Below are 18,895 nucleotides of genomic sequence, written 5' to 3' on the forward strand. Positions count from 1 at the left end.
GATTCCTCTCTTGTGAGGCTGTGAGAGCATGCATGTGGGGATTTAGTGCAGTTATGCTGAGTAGAAAGTGGTGCAGTGAGATAGGGTTTCATTTGTCCCGTGTTTTGGGCTTCAACTATATTTAAGACTTTCATTATTGTAGCTTAAGATCCATATGGTTTATTGCCCTGAATCAATTTTGCTAGGTACTCAGTTGGGACAGCATAAGTAATATATTGCGTTTATATGGCCTTTTTAAAGAAGTTTTCAGATATGGACTCAGGAAAATGTACAGACCCAATTTCAGTTTGCCCTTCACATATGAAGATCACAGCTGGAGATTGTCTGGAACACAACAACACGAAACATGTCCGAACACACAGGCGAGGAGTGGGGCCCTGTAGAGCATGCAGTCTGAATCTCGCTGTCTTTTCAGGTGACATGTTCGTCAGTGTCTTTTACGTGTATGGCACCTCGTTTTCATCCTGACGTATTTGTATTCTTCCAATATAATGTCTGTTGTGAGTTTGAAACGTCATCAACACGCCGAATTGCTCTGGAACAACTCACTCTTACATTTGCATTCTCACATACAGCCCCTCCAGAGAATTTCTGGAAAATGTCCGGACATCAGTGCATGTCTTAGTGGAGAGCATCTTACATCTGTCATTTGATTTGATGGCATTATGTCCATCACTAGTGAAACCCTTTCAAAACTATTTCAGATATTTTGCTAAGAAACAGACTCAGTGAATGTCGGATAACATTTAATTTCCACCTCCATTGACATTTCATTAACTCCATTCCACACTCGTTGGTAGCTTGATTTGCAGGTCATATTTACTGACGCTCTTTTGGTTACTACACCCACTACATTTCCTACATGTGATGTACAGCACAGCAGTAAGTAGCTGTATGTACAACATGTAGGAATGCCACCTTTTCTAATAGGATTTCATTAAGCTGTATGTAGTATTTAGGTTAAGGTTACGTGTTTTTTTTGCACCACTATTTTGTTTGTGTCCCTGTGTGCCGTGGTGTGAACAATATTTGCTTAATATCTAATCTGATTACTGAATGAGTGAGCAGCAGCAGATGGCTGACTGTGGTTTGTGACTCTGTTTCTCCCCTGGTGAAACTGCTTCTATTTAAAAATGAGTTGCAGTCTAAATAATGTCCCCAATACATTTTTTAAAGTTGTCCCCCTGAGAGGAGGCATGAAAGCCAGAACTGGTGCTGTTAAAACAACTGTGTGGGGCAACTTTAACAGATCTTATGTGGACAGGAGTTTTCCACATAACGTGTTGAGATAAACGTATCATTAATGATACATATTGTACAGCAAATCCTGATTTTCTGAATTAAGAATTTATTGTTTTGTAGTCAACATAATTATAATGTGTTTGCTCGATTTTTCATTCAGAGCAAAAATATTATGATGTCATTACTCTGATGTCCACTAAACACAAAACCTGACTCGTACAGTAGGAATTCATACAGTTGTGACAACAGAACATTCGATGAAGTGAGACATGTGTCAATTATGGGAAACAGTAGTGGTTGTTATTGGTAAACGTTACACAATTAAAATGATGAGCTGTGCACAATATTGTATTGTGCGTATAAGATTAATCAGAAAATTGATCTTTGCATATTTGTTCTTTGTGTAGTTATAAAAAGCATCAAAATAATCACATTGGTCCAGAAGCTTATATTTTTAGGAGGAACTAAACAAGGTTAAATGCACCTGCACTGCAAATATAGTGCCAACAACAACTGGAATGGTTCATAGTTTAAACCATCTTCCTTTTCAAGCACTTCACTAAGGTTGTTAAAAACTAAAACAAAAGCTAACAGCAACTATTAAAGTGACAGTGACTATAAGTGATCTGATCAACAAAACCCTACTGATATGATTATTATGACCAAATAGCAGTGCAATGCTATAAATTGCACCTTTGATATCTGTAGCTGTTGTTATAAAGAAATTATATAGTGGTATTGTTAATGTAATTATAGCACTAGCACACTCTGTTATAGGGATTATAACGCCATCTAATAATCCAGTAGTATCACAGCCAAAGTACTGTAGTATCATTTAATTGGATGATGTTAGTAATTCTGTTTGAGTGACATTTTTATTTTAATCTAAATCTGCATTAATCTCTTGTAATAAAGCCTCGAGTGAGGGTCTGTTAGATCTGTGGCTATTATACACTGACCTCAGTTCATCAATTCTCCTATATTAGATCATTTTTACACAAAAAATAGGCTGTTGTAACATCTAGAATTCAGTATTATTATTATTATTAGCAAAAGAAAAGAAAATGTGTCCAGTTACCATTCTAACAATATTCAAAGTATACAGATCTCAAGTGGAGGTAAGAAGATGTGATTGATTCATAGAACAATAAAACAATAAGGTTAATAACACAAATATGAGTTTGATATTATGAATGCAATGCGCAGTGCGATGTCACGACAATCTCGAGAGTACAGACTAAAAAAGAAAGTTAGCGCATTGACTCCACATCTGTGGATGTAATAATGTGTATCGCATACAACCGCAGTATTATACACACACACACTATTGATACAGCCAGTTCTTAAGAGAATGCTGAGTCAAGTTTCAAGATGCATAATGTCATCCCCTACACTTCTGTTTTGCTTGCCGTCTTTGAAAAGTCAACTGTAAGTCAAGCTGTTAAAAGTGCTGAGCGAACTTTCCCTGGATCAGTTTCTATACTTCTGTTGCTGTGTTTCTTCCTTTTTTCTCAGTATGGAGCCTTCTGGCAGTGACCTTAGCACAATACAGAAAAATGCTGATGTGATTTTTTTCGCTTGCTGCTGAACAGTATTGAAACAACCAAGGTCGACGGTAACAGTAAAACACCATTTGGGAGTTTTGAAAAATTGACTGACTGACTAAATTTTCAACAGGTATTTTGTAATATCATTTTGTTTTTGATAACATCCACAATTCTGGAAATGAGCCATGATAATATTCTCTCAGACTTGTTTCACCACCGTGACAGCCAGAATTCACAGTTAGCTGAAACCAGTCACTGGAGTGATGATGACTCAACAAGGCCTGCTGGGATATCCACAAAGTCACAATATGACACAGGAATAACAGGGAGCTGCAGAGAGCGAGTCTCATAAGACATGTGAGGATGAACCTGCAGTAGAAAGAAGGTGTTACATAAACAACTTTCAAAGGGGGTCAATGGGTTAAAAGGAAGCGGAGACAAAAATGGAAGAATTTCTAGCTGGATGGTTTGTTCCTTCCTCTGCCAAGCAGGTTATGCTTCAACCCCTGTTTGTTGGTTGGTTTGTTTGTAAGCAAGATTACACATTAAATACTGGATGGATTACCACATAACTTAGTTGAAGGATGCCTTATGGGTCATGGAAAAACACATTCAATTTTGGTCTAGATCTGGATCATAGGGCCGATCCAGGATCTTTTTTACACTTTCTTAACCATTGTGAAATATTTTCGTTGATTTCTTAGAGAACAATTCATGGATCTTGACAAAATAAATCTGATATGTTTCGGGCACTGATACTTATGACTTTCTTCAATTTGGTGCAGTTTCAAATAAAAATGTGGATCTGGTGATTTTAAATGTGTCATCATAAGGGCCTTCATGGACATATGCTCTCCACCGAGTGCCATTCTAGTTCTGGTTTGCATTTATTTAGCACTGCAGTACTTTAAATATTTTCAATGAGACTTCTTGTGGTTTTGTAGGCTCATCTTATCCGTATAAATTATTATTTAGACTTCCACCTAATAGTAGTATCACGTTACTGACATAGAAAGTGTTTGGAACTTGGGCATACACTGACCGACTTGTCTGATCCACATTAAATACTGTTGATTAATCAGTGTCTGTCAAATTTGACACATCCTTTTCTAGATGTTGGTAACAGAGATCAACTAGTGTTGGCAGAAGACTTGTGTAACATGAGCCAGAGCCGATCCCAGTCCACTAAAGTGTGTCCAGAGCAATTAAGTAATCCTCCTACAGCAGACCTTAGCATGTCTAGCCATAATATTTTTTTCAAACCACCAGATTGCAAAGTGTAGCTGAGTAGCCACGCAGGCAGGGCAGGGTAAATGTGCTTCAAACAGAGTTCAAATATGGCTTTTGCCTGTTGGCTAGTTCCGCTCTCCACTGCAGGGAGGACTGAATGATCAGACCACTGAGTGACTGGAGCTGCTCAAAGATTTATTTATTTATCGAAACTCACCTGATTTATGTTGAACTGCGAGTCCAATAGGTCCTAATGAAAAGACCTTGAGTCTGCATTTTGCAGGGTTATATTGACTCTTTCGCTGACTGACTGTCTGGTTAACCCCTCCTTATCACATCGGCTCGCCCACATGCTTATTTAGATGCAGTTTAATGCCAGCGGGCTTGTTTTCCTGCTCACTAACGACAGACGTTTGTTGAGTTTCGTCCCAGTTTTACTGTCTCTTCTCCACCTGGATTTGTTGTGCATGAGTTCTCTTTTATGTCTTACTGATTATTAATGCAGCTTGTTTTGTGTCATGACAAATGTGTAAAGTGTAGCTTGAAGGCTGCAGATGACGTTTGAGTGGGTGTTTCATTGTCTCTATCAGATTTGTATTTAAATGTTTGATGAAGTTTTTATTTGAACATATCTTTTAAATTTTTTTACTTTTTGACCCCCCCCCCCTGCCCATATAAGCTCATTTCACAGATTACTAGTCAACTATGAAGTCATGTTTTTGACCTTATATGTATTTGCTTCTCTTTTTCAGAATATGACGGCCAGTTAGCCCCAGCAGGAGCATTTGAGTCAGGCATGGCGTCGTCTTCCTACCTGGAGCCCAACCTCAATCACTCGGCAGCGGGTGGTTGTGGGGTGAAATCCCGGTCCGGGATGCCTGGCGTTGGTACCAGCAGCTCTGCCGGTGGCCTCGAGCGCCCCCCTGGCTCCATGGACCGGGTGCTCAAGATCTTCCATTACTTTGAGACAAATAGTGAACCAAGTAGTTGGGCTAGTAATATCAGGCATGGAGATGCCACAGATGTCAGGGTAAGTCACACAAATGTTTCTTTTCTTTCCATCTTTCCATTGTCATTTTCTCAACCCTCAACTTCTCCTTTATTTATCGCTGTTTTAACAGGGTGTTATCCAGAAGATAGCAGAGATCCACAAATTGCGCTGTGTGTCCTCTCTGGGTCTCCGTCTCACCCATCTGCACTCTGATGCTCTCCATTGGTTACACCCAGATTTGGGCGTGTCTCACGTCCGGGAGAAATATGAGAAACAGCACCCCCAGGAGGAGTGGAGGTAGAACTACAATAAGATTCAATGTTTCTGATTCATACTTCTGCGTCAAAGCTACGGCGTACGTACGCACGTAGCCTCTGCACAGGGCTGAGCATTCATAGTTGTGTGTTTGAGTTGCACTGCAATTACACTGCCGAAACGCTAGTGGCAGTAGAGATTCTATGCTGGTGTTGAGTGTCTTCTGGTTTCTGGTCCGTTTCTTTACAACTTCTCTGGCATCACTGTTTACTTCAGAACAATGGCGAGTGTTACTAAGAAGATCATGTTTGAGTTGGAGCTGATAGATGTTGAAGAGCAATTACTTTGTCTTAAAACACTGCAGCAAAGAAAATAAATACTCAATTCAAAAATGGCGGCGAGTCTCCCCGAGATGTGATTCGTAGTTAAATTTTTGGGGAGGTGCATGTCAGGGCTCTGCGTAGGGTACACGTCTACACGTAGGCTACGGCGTAGCTTCAACACAGAAGCATGAATTGGGCTTTACGCTGTTTGCTCCCTCTCCCCATTTCTTCCCTTGTCTCAGTAGGAGTGTCAGGATGTAATGTGTTTGTGTGCTCACTCAGTCGATGAGCGGGTCTGGATGTTGAAGTCCCTTAAAGACCATTAGTACACACTCATGCTTGATGATGCCTCTGTATGTGTTTGTAGCTCAGGTAGCTGTGGGTCGATACCTCAGGGTAATCAGGAGGGCACTCGCCTTCCTTAATGTATTCTAGTACCAAAGACCAGGCGTAGTATGTTTGATTCTTCTCAGATGAGAACAAGAGGCAGATCATTACGATAAAGTCATCTTTACAAATTCCCTGTTTGACTGTATAGAAGCTACAAGGCTTCAAGCTACTAACCTGCCAACCAACCATATGATATTAATACCTTTACAAGGTTACAGCTATATAATATGGTCCCAATGAAACCATTTTATAGACAATAAGACTTGAAACACACAGAATATACGCACCAATAAATACAACAACCAAGTATTTAATATTTAATTTCCTCCTTTTACCAAGGCTCTTGTTTTTCATTTTTCTTGAGATTCAAGTCTGTATATAATGTGTTTCCTCATTCATCCATATCTAATATCTAAATTTGAATATAGAGGACATAATAGCCAACAGGGATTATGGCATTAATCTAAAGTCACCTGGTCAAGGTGACTTCATTACACAAGTGCATGACCTGCATGCAATGAGTAGTTTATGTTGATGCTATTTGTTTGCCTATTATAATTCCTCACGCCTTAATCTACACATTTAATTTGCTCTTCTATAATAAAGAACATTCATTGGTTCTCTGTGCTGCTCGGGATTTGAAAGCAGCTCTGTCCTTTTTCAACCTACAGCCCCACTGCGCTGGCGCTCTGCCACACTACTCTGATATTGTTAACAGCTTTCTTACAATTCAGTCCATTGTCCTGCAGTCAATGTGTGACACCCAAAGTCATTAAAATTGAAATGTATTCACAATGAACCTGTTGTTCACACCACTGACATGCAGCAGAGCAGCACTGCCAGTTGTTGCAGCTCTGCCTCCGAGGGTGACGGAGCTGCAAGCCCACAGGAGCTTCTGCTGTTGCCAAGCTATTGTTAGAACAGCAGCAGTAGCCCAGGGGATGGACTGACTCTATCTCACTCCTCTCTCACTCCCTCGCATGCTCTCCCTCTCTCTTATTCTGTCTTGCGTGCTCGCAGTCACTCTTTTTCACTTTGATCCTTCTCTCCATCCTTCTTTTCCCTATCTGGCATCTGTTTCCCTTCTCATCCAGTTCTCTTTTTTTCTCTCAAACTTGCATCGTTTTCCCTCTTCTTGCACCGCTTTTTTTGGTTCATTCATTATAGAACAGGGATGTTTTATTCATTTTGTCCTCAACCTTGATTTCTTTTGTTATCTAACTGCAGGCTTGTAGCATCACAGCAGCTTGGAGCTCACTACTCCCCTGACCCATTTCTCTCAACCCTAGTCACTGCAATATGTCAGTCATAAAATAATATGTGACCATAAACAGGGATGACACATCTGAATACGTCTGTGACACGGCTAACTGGCAAGTGTAACAGTGGGAATTTCGTTTTTCCTATATGGTATCATATTCGGTTAGTTCACTGTCAGCTTAATATAAAAACCACGTCTCACTGTGCCACCAGACACTGACATAGTGATTAGAAAGGGAATCTTTAAACTTTAAAACCGGGTTTCAAACGCCTTTGTTGGCAGTCGGCCATCATGCCTAAGTGACTCTGACACAGAATCTACCAGATGCAGGGATGCTCAGCGGTCGCTGACATTCACTTTAGCCTTTTTTGCAAAAGAGTGCAAACAGCAGTGTCATTGCTCAAAAAACAACTTCCCTGTGATGATTTACAACATATATATATCAGATATGTATGTATAATCTCTGAAAAGATGTGGGATTGATCTGATCAGTGTTGTCACTGTGAAAGAGCAAACTTCTGTGTTACAGGCTGCTGGGTATTGTTTGTCTAAACATGCCAGTTTTCACGCTGTTGTTCTAGGTTGAGGCACAAATATTTGAGCTATATTGAGTACATTTTCTATTGGAAAGTGTTTAAAAATGTAAATGCAATTTGTTAATCAATAAAATACACTGTTAGAAATAATATTCCCAAAAACCACAGAGATCAGTTTTTTTTTTATTTGAGCTTGTCGTGCCTTTCATCTCTTCTATAGTTCACACTGGGCCAGAGCAAGGCCTTAATATGCGTTGAGGTTTGTGTATGCGTCAGCTGCATGAATGAGTAAGCACGATCCTTCTATGCGTCAGACATGCATTGAATCTGGATGCTGCAGATTATTTCAGTGTGTGTGTGTGTGTGTGTGTGTGTGTGTGTGTGTGTGTGTGTGTGTGTGTGTGTGTGTGTGTGTGTGTGTGTGTGTGTGTGTGTGTGTGTGTGTGTGTGTGTGTGTGTGTGTGTGTGTGTGTGTGTGTGCATTACTGTTATTTATCCTGACTCCTGATTGTCTCTGTCATTCTCAGGTATGAGTTGCGGATACGGTACCTTCCTAAAGGTTACCTTAGCCATTTCTGTGAAGACAAACCCTCTCTCAACTACCTCTATCACCAGGTGAGACACCACAGTGGGATCACAGAAAAATAGGTGATAGAAAGCTGTCCTCCTTGTGAAATAGAAAAAGTAAAATTTAGTTTAAATGATGTGTATTATTTTCTTGAACCTGCCTCATCTTCTCTGTCACCTCCTCCATCACGTTTATGTTCGTCAAGGCGTATCTTTAAACAGATGGATAAAAAGATGACAATTCACTCTGCTCTTACCTGACACTACTGTCAAACACTACATGTATTGCATTAGTAAATTTAATCTGTTCAACAGTGTTAGTAATGTTGGGCTGCTTCACTGTGTTTCTCCAGGTAAAGAGTGATTATATGCAGCATATAGCTGATCGTGTGGATCAAGATGTTGCCTTGAAACTGGGATGTTTGGAAATTAGGTAAGAAACACGCACACATTCGTTCTTATGCAACAATAATGAGAAAAATCAACAGAACTGTTTTCCAGAGTGTCTGGAATAAAATTAAAATGTTGTTAAATGTATATTTCCTTCTCTGTGTAAATCATACAGGAGGTTCTTCAGAGAGATGCCAGGCAACGCCTTGGATAAGAAATCAAACTATGAACTACTAGAGTAAGAATTTGTATTTTTTATTATGTTACTTCTAATTTACATTGAATGTATTATAATGATTTATCTGAAGGTAAACTTCAACTACTCGAAGATAAATGTTGCGATTCTGTTTGTCCTTTTTAGGAAAGATGTTGGTTTGAGAAGGTTCTTCCCCAAAAGCCTGCTGGACTCTCTCAAGGTGAGGTTAAAACACTTATAAAACTGAAACAGATTCAGTAAGTTTCATCAGCCTATGTGGCCAAAGTGTCCCATTGAAGTTCCATCGCCTGAAGTGACAGAGGCAGAAATGTCTTAGGGAATCCTTGTTCTGCTCAGTCAGCTGGATGCTCTAATGGCTTTTTGACTGAGCGACCAGCTGACTGGCAGGGAGAGCGGCTTGATGACTGACTGGATGTCTGGCTGAATGTCTGATTATCTGATTGTCTTGAATTAAGTTAAAGCTCCTGTTGCCACTCGCGCTGGGCCTCGTCACTTGTCTGTTGTGCATTTTCTTGGCTCTGAACCAACTTTCTCGCAGAAAGACTGAATCCCTCACTCCTCTCTCCGTTAGGCGAAGACTCTCCGTAAGCAGATCCAGCAAACCTTCAAGCAGTTCGCCAACTTCAACGATGAGCAGAGCATCCACAAGTTCTTTGAGATACTCTCGCCCATCTACCGCTTCGACAAGGAGTGCTTCAAATGTGCTTTAGGGGTAGGACCACATTTAATGCATAGACACGATGTTGCATGTGAAGATGAACAGATAACAGTTCATTCATGCATTGTCAGTAAGATGTATTCATAGTCATGGCGTGGGAGGTTGGAGCCTGTTTAACATGCACAGGGTAGGAAACACGCAGAGTGAGGTTTCATCTTTAATTTATATGGCTTGCAGAACCATACAAGAGAGGTTAGCAGTTGTAGTTTTTGCATTTTTCCACATTCATTCTAAGGACCAGTATGTGGTTATTCTCTACAGCAATGTTTTATCACTGTCATCTACAGAACGCACATAATCCTCTGTCCTGAATGGATTTTAATTTCAGAAGTAATATTGAAAATAGATGAGAATGTTTAAATTGCTTTATGGAATCTATATTACAGTCATTATTGTGTATAGTTTATAAAGCAGATGATGTGATTAAATATGATATTTTATTGTAAATCTATTTTAATGCAGTGTTTCTCTCTCTCTCTCTCTCTCTCCAGTCTAGTTGGGTAATATCAGTAGAGTTAGCTATCGGACCAGAGGAAGGAATCAGCTACCTCACAGATAAGGGCTCAATGGTGAATAAACACACACACACACACACACACACACACACACACACACACACACACACACACACACACACACACACACACACACACACACACACACACACACACACACACACACACACACTTTCATTCCACAAAAGTTTCCTCATCAGGACTGTATACAACATGCTTTTTATTAAAGATCATTCAGAGGACATGGCGTTAATCACCTATACTGCCCTCTACTGGTTGATTTGGCCTCTTTGATAGACAGTTGGCTAAGGTGAAATGAGTCTTGAAATGCCGACGGCCTCGTAGGTTTTGTAACAAAACAGACAGTAAAGCTAGAACAAGACAGATGTTTGATCAGCAGATGACTTTATTATGAAAAGTGCACAGCTGCATGAAGGAGGTGCTCAGTGCATTGACAACTGAAAATACAGGAAACACCTGCATGTGTAGCTATTCCTTCAGTGTACAGATTTTGTTATTAAATTCTGAAATAACGAAGACGTGGTTCATCAAATGAATTAATCTTTGCATGAAAAATGAACAAGAGCTTGCCCTGGACGGTCTTTATGAACACATTCAAATTCCCTCTTGATAACATAAGTTTTCTAGCGCACAGGGTTAAATGATTTACTTCTGTAGTCAGCATTGTTTACATACACGTGTTTTTTTACATTTCTTTGTATCTGTCTTTTTCCCTGCAGCCCACACACTTAGCTAACTTCACCCAGGTTCAGTCAATCCAGTACTCTTCCTTGGAAGAGAAGGACAGGAAAGGCATGCTGCAGCTCAACGTAGCGGGAGCTCCAGAGGTAAAAACAATACACACACACACACACACACACACACACACACACACACACACACACACACACACACACCTTGCAAACCATTCTGTCAGCTGGAGCTTGGATATTAAGTTTGGAGTAATAGTTCATGTTGTATGAGACTTAAATCACAAAGGATAAAGAACTCTTCATTTATTGAATCAAATGGACTTGAAGCATGTGCATCAGTAACACAGTTCCTACATTTTTAAAATGAAAATGAGGCAAAACTGTGTTTTTTTGTTTTTTTGACTCACCCTGATATCAGGCCCATCAGATTTCTAGCAATTTCTGCTCTTATCGAATTATTTTTCTTCATGTGTAACAAATCTGATATATCTTTTTGGAAGTACCACATTAACTTAAGTTTAAAGACATGTAAGGACATAGAAAGGATCAGGGTGGGTTTTGCCATCTGCACTGGAGTGTCAGGCTGAGTGTGTCTGTTGAGAATGTGTGTTCACAGGAGGCTTGTACCAGAAAAAGCATGTGTGCATCCATGCGAGAGCATCTATGTAGGTTGTGCATGTGTAAAAGTGTGTGTATACGTATGTGCACTGCTAGAAGACGTTATCAATAATAATGCTCTCATTGTGTCAGTGTGTAGCAATTCCCTGCCCTACTCACACTAATCCTTCTGTGTGTGTGTGTGTGTGTGTGTGTGTAGCCTCTCACAGTCACGACGGCATTGCTGACTACAGCAGAAAACATGGCTGACTTGATTGACGGATACTGTCGGCTTGTCTCCTCAGCTACTCACTCCTTCATCGTCAGAGTCCACAAAGGTAGGATCCACTTATTACATGTATTTGGTGCTTGCTACAGATCCAAAGTAAATAGATTTTATGGGGTCTTTTGCAGTACTTTAGTGGGACAGTTGTGTGGGATTATTGAGACATTATTTTGTATTATTCAGATGGAAACTTAAAGCACAGAACAACTTTTCCAAACATGTTTTCCCTTCTACTATAAATAGTTCACAGGACTGAAATCACTTTCAGCCATGTTTCAAATAGTAGTCAGGTCTGATTGTGGCTGTTGAGGCTTTATGCTTGTCACTTTGAATAACCTGCACGAGTTTGGTTGGGCTTCTCTAAAAATAACTATGGCAGCAAAGTGTTTGTTGGAATCATGTTGTAGCTCTAACATGAAGTCGGTCGGTTCTATTCCCTGATTCGTGTTTTCATTTTGTGTCTGCAGAGGGGGACAGAGCTCTGCCTTCTATACCCAAGTAAGTAAACTGGTTCATTTTACACCAAATTAACTATATGGAGTCAATACAAGGAATCATCATCGGATCACCTCCTGTTTTTTGAGCGATTTTATTTAGCGTTATCACTTATTATATTTATTTTTTATGATCTGAATATCAATGTTGAACCATAAAGCCGCCATCTCAAACTTCACCTATTTTACGATAAAATGTTTAGCTTTTGTCATATAATATAATTGTCATCTTTAGATATAAAAACACTTTAGTGGTCTTAGCTTTTGACTTTGTGAAGCAGCACACATGACAGGAAGTGGGAGGATCCCTCATTACTCTGGCTCCGCTGATATCTTCATAACTGCGACTGGAGGGGCGTTCAGAATACATAGACCTGTCACCAAATGCCCAAAATAATTTTCTCATCTCTATTGCAGAGTTTCAAATCATGAGAGGCGAATGGAAAAGCGGATGGAAGGAGTACGGACCAGAGCTGTTTGCGTCTCAGGTATAAATCCATGTCTCGCTTTCTTTGCCTGTTTGTCTCTCTCTCCTCTGTCGGTTCGCCTCTGCTCTGTCCGCCGCTCGAAATGTCATGAATGACAGTGACTGCTAAGAGTGAGATAAAGGGACCATAGATTATGTGTGCACACCCTATTTCCCTTATAAAGCCTAATCTGTGTGTGGAGTGAAGAGCCCTTGTCTCGCCAGATGTCCCCATGGAGAGCTTTAGTCACACTGTCTACTAACCTCTGATAAACTCCCAGCTACACAGAATTAAATGAAAATAAGAAACACATCTCATAACATTTAATTTATAAAATTAAAACTAACACTTCTCTCCCTTTCCTTCTTCTTGCTGCATGTGCAGGTCAAACTAGTGGCGATGGTAAACAACATACTTTCTCTTAAACTAGAAACACAATATAATTCCTGCTCTATGTCTAGATTTAATGTGTATGTAAGAACAATCTGCATGGAACAGTTTCTGCCTTATCCATGACTCAACCTGTTTTTCTCCAGCTTGTTTCTCTGGAAAGAATAAACTTTCCACCCCTCCCCTTTCCTCATCTCTCTCTCTCTCTCTCTCTCTCTCTCTCTCTCTCTCTCTCTCTCTCTCTCTCTCGTTGCATTGTTGTTAGCAGTTCAATAGTCCATGAGCATATTAATTGTTGTGCATGTGTCTGGAGTCAGGTATGGTGACAGGCTTTTGGAAAGGTACTTATTGTCTGACAATGTTGTGTTTCTGTTGCTATTTGTGCGTGAACGGGTGTTCACTGAACTTATTGAGCTGCACATTGTGTGTAATTTGGGAGGAGGTGGAAGTAGGGACGAGGAATATAACTACAGAAATAGATCCCGGTGATACAAATCCTTTTGTATTGATGACAGAAATTGTACTTTGTTTTGTGTTGAGCTAGTTCAATGTGAATGCTGTCCACGGGTCTCTGCTTGTCACATCACAGTGTGAGTTGTAGATCTGATCTTGCTGTCGACTCTTCTCTGCAGAAACGGACGACTATGCTGAGATCATAGACGAGGAGGACACCTACACCATGCCTTCAAGTAAGTGGACATGCACATGCTGGCATAAGTGTGGGAGTCAGTGGGGTGAAGAAGAAATTAACGTGTGGTGGTGTTGTATGATTATTTATATGATGGGTTTAGATCAGAGTGAAGAGACTATCACAAACCAATTTTAAAGTGTTTGAGTTTGCCTTGATCTTATCTTGATTATATTTGTGTTGGGGGTTAATATTGCTTTCCCAAAACCGTATATATAATATAATTATTTTCAGATGGGTTGATAACAGCGTGACTGATGCTTCAGTGAATCTATATTTTCCGAGGTCACATGCAGCAATCTCACATAAAAGGGGAAGCCACTTGAACCACGTATTACGTGTGTATTATTGGGCAGGAAAGCTATATTTAACTGTGTGAGTTGTGACAAGATTTAAGGAGAATCACAGCTTCCTCATACTGTATTTACACATCGTCTTACCACGATATTACAGAGCACTTCCCCATATTTGTTCAATCTAACAATGTGCTGTTAGTTCAGTTTGAGGTATCTGTGTCGAGGTTTCTCTGGCCTTCAAATATCTGTCCACTCTTTCTGATAAAACATTACTCTGCATTATTACCTTAAAATTTGATTTGAGTGATATGAGGGCCTGCTGTGCTGTGGCTGTTGCTGTGTAGTGCCTGTTCACCAGGTTTAGGCCTGTTGTTCATATTCACTACAATACTTAGGTGGTGATGCTACATAGGCAACATTTAGAAGCAGTGAATATGGATGATATCCCCCTCAGCTTGAGCGTGGAATGCGGCTGGGTAAATGTGAATAACTTGCTGTGCTGTTAGGAAATGAACTACTTTAATTTAAACTGCCTCAAAATAATTTTGTTTAATGCAACCAAATCCCTGCGTGGCTTTGCTTTTTGACCATTCATGAATTACAGCTTTCATTTTATTCCTGTGGATTGAGCTGTGTAAGCTGTGCAGAGAAAACAAGAGTCAAGCAGCACACACATAGTGAGCTTCATTCACAGTAAATGATTAGTAACAAAGATCATGACTGTATCCATGTTATTTACTGGTCTGTTAAACACGTTACATGACTTTCTCTGATTTCTAAATGAATCTTGACATATTATCTAGTTAGAACATTGCACTGACACACAGTTTAAATAAGCCAGCAGAGGTCAGATTTAGTTGTTCATGTCTAGAATATTTTTGTTTTTGTTACATAGCAGGTTGCCAAGCAGTTAGATAGATAGACTGTAAGGGTACTCAGGGAGTGTATATCTCCACCAAGGCCCAACAGCCCCATTATGAAACCACATTAAATTCACTAGATCCAGATTTTCGGGGGGGGATCTACATTAAATTCAACACACTGCATCACTGACTCACTAACAGTAATGGAAATTGTTTTAGTAACGTTGGAATAACTAATAGAGACTACAGTGATATTCTATGGCTGTCTGTACTCACAGCTAGTTATTTCTGTCTCCTATCACTAACCCATTTTCCCAGAATACTATGGACTAGATCAAGGTAAAGATTGGAACGTGCCATAACTATGGTTTCATTGTGATGGCTCTTTCAGTTGTTGGCTGTTGTGATCCTTTTTTTTTTTGTTATACTTTTGCTTGCGACTGGAAAATAAAATTCAGAATTTATATCTGTATTTGTACCCCGTTGATTTCCCTCCCCCCCTTTTTCTATGTTGATGTTTGATGTGCTGTCAGGTTTTGACAAACTAGTTGTACCGTCAGAACTGAGACCTGGTTGTTGGACTTCGATCTTGTTGTATATTTAAAATGTTTAAGGGGGAAAAAATGGGGAAGAAATTGTTTCCGTATATAGATTGATGAAAAAAGTATAAAAAAAGCAAAAGTAACATCAGCAATCCGCAGTACACAAAACACAGATTCATAGTAAAAACAGGCAAGTTTACAGTGCATGTTTCTATTTACAAATTTAGCCTTAAGGAGGAAGTGCAGTGAAATAAAGGGTTCAAATAGAAACACACATACACATACACATCCACTTGACAAACAAGGTAGTCTCACTCCTTCCTTTAATTATAGTTTAACTGTAGTGTTTGACTTTTTAAACATCAGGTTACAACGGTGACATTTAGAGGCTGAGCTTTAATCCCGGCCCACTGTTTTTGTCACTCTATGTTTCTGCCCATTTCCAAATTTAGTACCAGAGATCTTATTGAGATCATTGCCTCTAAATTTACACATGTGCTGGACATTTTACAACAGTGGTCATTCTAAAAGAGAAACATGAGGTTTTCTAAATGTAAACTGACATGTATGGTTTATTCATATGTTGATTACATGGACAAAGTCAGGTCAACAGTGTCGTACCTCACAGGCAGAGCAAACCACCAGCCTCTCAACAGCCAATATCTCACACAATTGAGATATCAAGATTTCAGTTACAAAAATTTACTGACTACAGTAACAAATTTGCTTTTGGACCAAGCAAATGTAAAAATCTGTCCCATTACAGCCTGTGAGATTTCATCATTATCTCCAGTTATCTTTCACCCCTATACAATCAACCTGACTTTATCCGTATTACATTTGAATTACTATAGAAGTTCATGTTCATATATACATTTGGTGTTACTGGCTGTTGTTTGTCTGTTACTTGGCATGTCTGGCTGTGGTTTGATGATCTTGTTGCATGCTGTTGACACTGAGCCATGCGGATTGCTGTGAAGCCAAGATTGTCAGAGTCGAGAGGTAGATTATTATGATTCATCCCAAAACTTGAGATAGTTTTATGATACAAAATTATACAAAATGTTCACATACACATGAAATTAAGGAATTTGTTCCTCACTGTGTTGTCAGGTCTGAAATGTTCAGAAAGGAGCATCTTTAAAAAAATAAAAAATAATAATAATTCTGATAATTCCCAGAATAAGTCTCTGGGAGAACAGAACAAACCTGCACAGTGTGAATCACTCTGACAAGCTTGGTAGATGCCTGACTGAAAAGTGAACGTGTGTGTTTAATATGAAGGTGTTCTCTGTTTGTTCTCATTGTGCGTCTGTATCTGTGTGCATTCATGTTCGTCTTCATTGTCTATCTAGCACGGGACTATGAGATTCAGCGGGATCGTATTGAGCTGGGACGCTGCATAGGTGAAGGTCAGTTTGGAGACGTCCACCAGGGAGTCTACATCAGCCCGGTATGTACAGTGGTCTCATGTTCTCTGTCTCATAGTCTGTTAAACAATTTGTCATCGTTCTTGCATAGAGGGCCACCACTTATTGTGTTGAAGACAGTAAAATAGCTTTTGATATCAGTAGCTATTCATTTAGATTAAAACAATCTAATAAATACATAAAATTTCACTCTCCCTTTAAAGTCTAAGCCAAAATTAAATTTGAATCACACTAACATCACATATGGTTGTAATAAAAATGAAGGGATGGGCTCACCACTCCATTATATATTACAACTGTTATCTTTTGATTTCTATAGGCGAACAAAAGGAATATGCTAATCTTAGTATATTTTAATAGGCCACTATTTAAAGGTCAAAGGTAATTTTTTGGCCACATAAGATCTTAAATTTTGAGTTTCTTATTTTCTATTGAGCTATGAGCAGACGGTGAATATGCTGAATAAAGATGTTTCTGTCGTGATGCTAATAATGTTTTGTTTGGCATATACGTGTCTTGCAGGAGAACCCGGCTCTTTCTGTGGCAGTGAAGACGTGTAAGAACTCAACCTCAGACAGCGTCAGGGAAAAGTTTCTCCAAGAAGCACGTAAGTTCCTCATGTGGATGCATTTGTCACATTGCCTGCGAGTAGTTACTCATCCTCAGCATCAGTTTGCAGAATAGATTCTTTAGTCTAAAGTTGTGAACTGACCTTCCCTCCTTCCTGCAGTGACCATGCGTCAGTTTGATCATCCGAACATTGTGAAGCTGATGGGAGTAATCACAGAAAATCCAGTTTGGATCATCATGGAGCTCTGTACACTCGGAGAGGTAGGAGACTAATATGATTTCGTAGAAGTATCTATCTTGTATTTAATTGGTCTGTAGGCTTACATGAAACATAGAGCACGTTTTTATTCAATAATTGTTAAAAAAAAATTTAACCTTTTAGCTTTTTAAATGAGTAGGATTGTCTATGGTACATAACCAATAGCTCATCTTAGATTTTCCCTCACATTTTTCTCTGAATCTGTGAAGACAAAAATCCAGCAGAAAAGCAACATTTTTATATTTAGGTATTATTGAAATTTGTTGTCATTTTCCCACTAATTTCTCCTCAGATGTTTCTTTTTCTTTGTAGCTGTGGCTCAGTTTGTTTATTGAAGTGTTTAATTGGCTGTTATTGTTTTCACACGGTGTTCGTCTCTCTCTCCTACCACTCGATCTCAGTTTCTCTTTGTCTCACTCATTAAGTCTCTATTCACTGCTTGTTTGTTTCATGCTTTATCTCTCCAGTCTCTTTGTGTGTTTTGAATAGCTGTTACTCTCTCCTAACATTTTATTTCTCTCTCTCTCTGTTCTCTATAGTTGCGCTCATTTCTCCAGGTGAGGAAGTACAGTTTAGACCTGGCCACTCTCATCCTTTACTCCCACCAGCTCAGCACAGCGCTGGCCTATCTGGAGAGCAAACGCTTTGTACACAGGTAGATAAGAAACCACAGAACACCAGAATGTTAGTACATTATTAAATTGTTGTTCCAAATACAAGCATTGGGCCAAGTTGTAGTTTTCAGATTTTAGTTTATGCCCAGAGCATTGTATCATTACATGGATCTTTCATAGAATGGTTGATCTGACCAAATTATTGACAGTTAATTTTTTTCAAAATAGTAATTTATAATGAAATAAAGTAGTTGGATGTGAAATTCTTGTTTTATAGTAAATAACCCGAGGCAGGTGTTGCCACCTATTGGTAGGAGCTGTACAATTTCTGTCCTTCTCAAAAATGTATATTACTTCCTCTAACACTGGTTCTGTCGTCTTTAGGGACATTGCAGCCCGGAACGTGTTGGTGTCTACAGTCGACTGTGTGAAGCTGGGAGACTTTGGTCTGTCGCGATACATGGAAGATAGCTCTTATTACAAAGGTAACAGTAATACCTCCAT

General features: G+C 39.5%; 1 protein-coding gene across 15 annotated transcripts in view; it reads left to right on the forward strand.

Annotated features, from left to right (window-relative positions):
- The window catches only part of LOC118113315 (focal adhesion kinase 1), a 60,797-nt gene that overhangs the window by 17,318 nt on the left and 24,584 nt on the right, over positions 1 to 18,895 (forward strand). For 7 of the 15 annotated variants that reach the window (XM_035162877.2, XM_035162872.2, XM_035162873.2 and 4 more), the window contains 20 exons: positions 4,772 to 5,049; positions 5,141 to 5,307; positions 8,303 to 8,390; positions 8,696 to 8,775; positions 8,908 to 8,970; positions 9,094 to 9,148; positions 9,521 to 9,661; positions 10,159 to 10,236; positions 10,923 to 11,030; positions 11,713 to 11,830; positions 12,246 to 12,276; positions 12,690 to 12,760; positions 13,124 to 13,141; positions 13,762 to 13,818; positions 15,295 to 15,315; positions 16,874 to 16,971; positions 17,471 to 17,555; positions 17,679 to 17,779; positions 18,317 to 18,432; positions 18,776 to 18,876. In XM_035162877.2, the coding sequence (XP_035018768.2) occupies positions 4,816 to 5,049; positions 5,141 to 5,307; positions 8,303 to 8,390; positions 8,696 to 8,775; positions 8,908 to 8,970; positions 9,094 to 9,148; positions 9,521 to 9,661; positions 10,159 to 10,236; positions 10,923 to 11,030; positions 11,713 to 11,830; positions 12,246 to 12,276; positions 12,690 to 12,760; positions 13,124 to 13,141; positions 13,762 to 13,818; positions 15,295 to 15,315; positions 16,874 to 16,971; positions 17,471 to 17,555; positions 17,679 to 17,779; positions 18,317 to 18,432; positions 18,776 to 18,876 (1,831 nt within the window). In that variant the 5' untranslated portion in view covers positions 4,772 to 4,815. The remainder of the gene's footprint in view (positions 1 to 4,771; positions 5,050 to 5,140; positions 5,308 to 8,302; positions 8,391 to 8,695; positions 8,776 to 8,907; positions 8,971 to 9,093; positions 9,149 to 9,520; positions 9,662 to 10,158; positions 10,237 to 10,922; positions 11,031 to 11,712; positions 11,831 to 12,245; positions 12,277 to 12,689; positions 12,761 to 13,123; positions 13,142 to 13,761; positions 13,819 to 15,294; positions 15,316 to 16,873; positions 16,972 to 17,470; positions 17,556 to 17,678; positions 17,780 to 18,316; positions 18,433 to 18,775; positions 18,877 to 18,895) is intronic. The other 8 variants (XM_035162875.2, XM_035162888.2, XM_035162882.2 and 5 more) reach the window with 3 other exon arrangements.

This window comes from Hippoglossus stenolepis, chromosome 8 (genome assembly GCF_022539355.2).
Source record: "Hippoglossus stenolepis isolate QCI-W04-F060 chromosome 8, HSTE1.2, whole genome shotgun sequence".
NCBI classification, from domain to species: Eukaryota; Metazoa; Chordata; class Actinopteri; order Pleuronectiformes; family Pleuronectidae; genus Hippoglossus; species Hippoglossus stenolepis.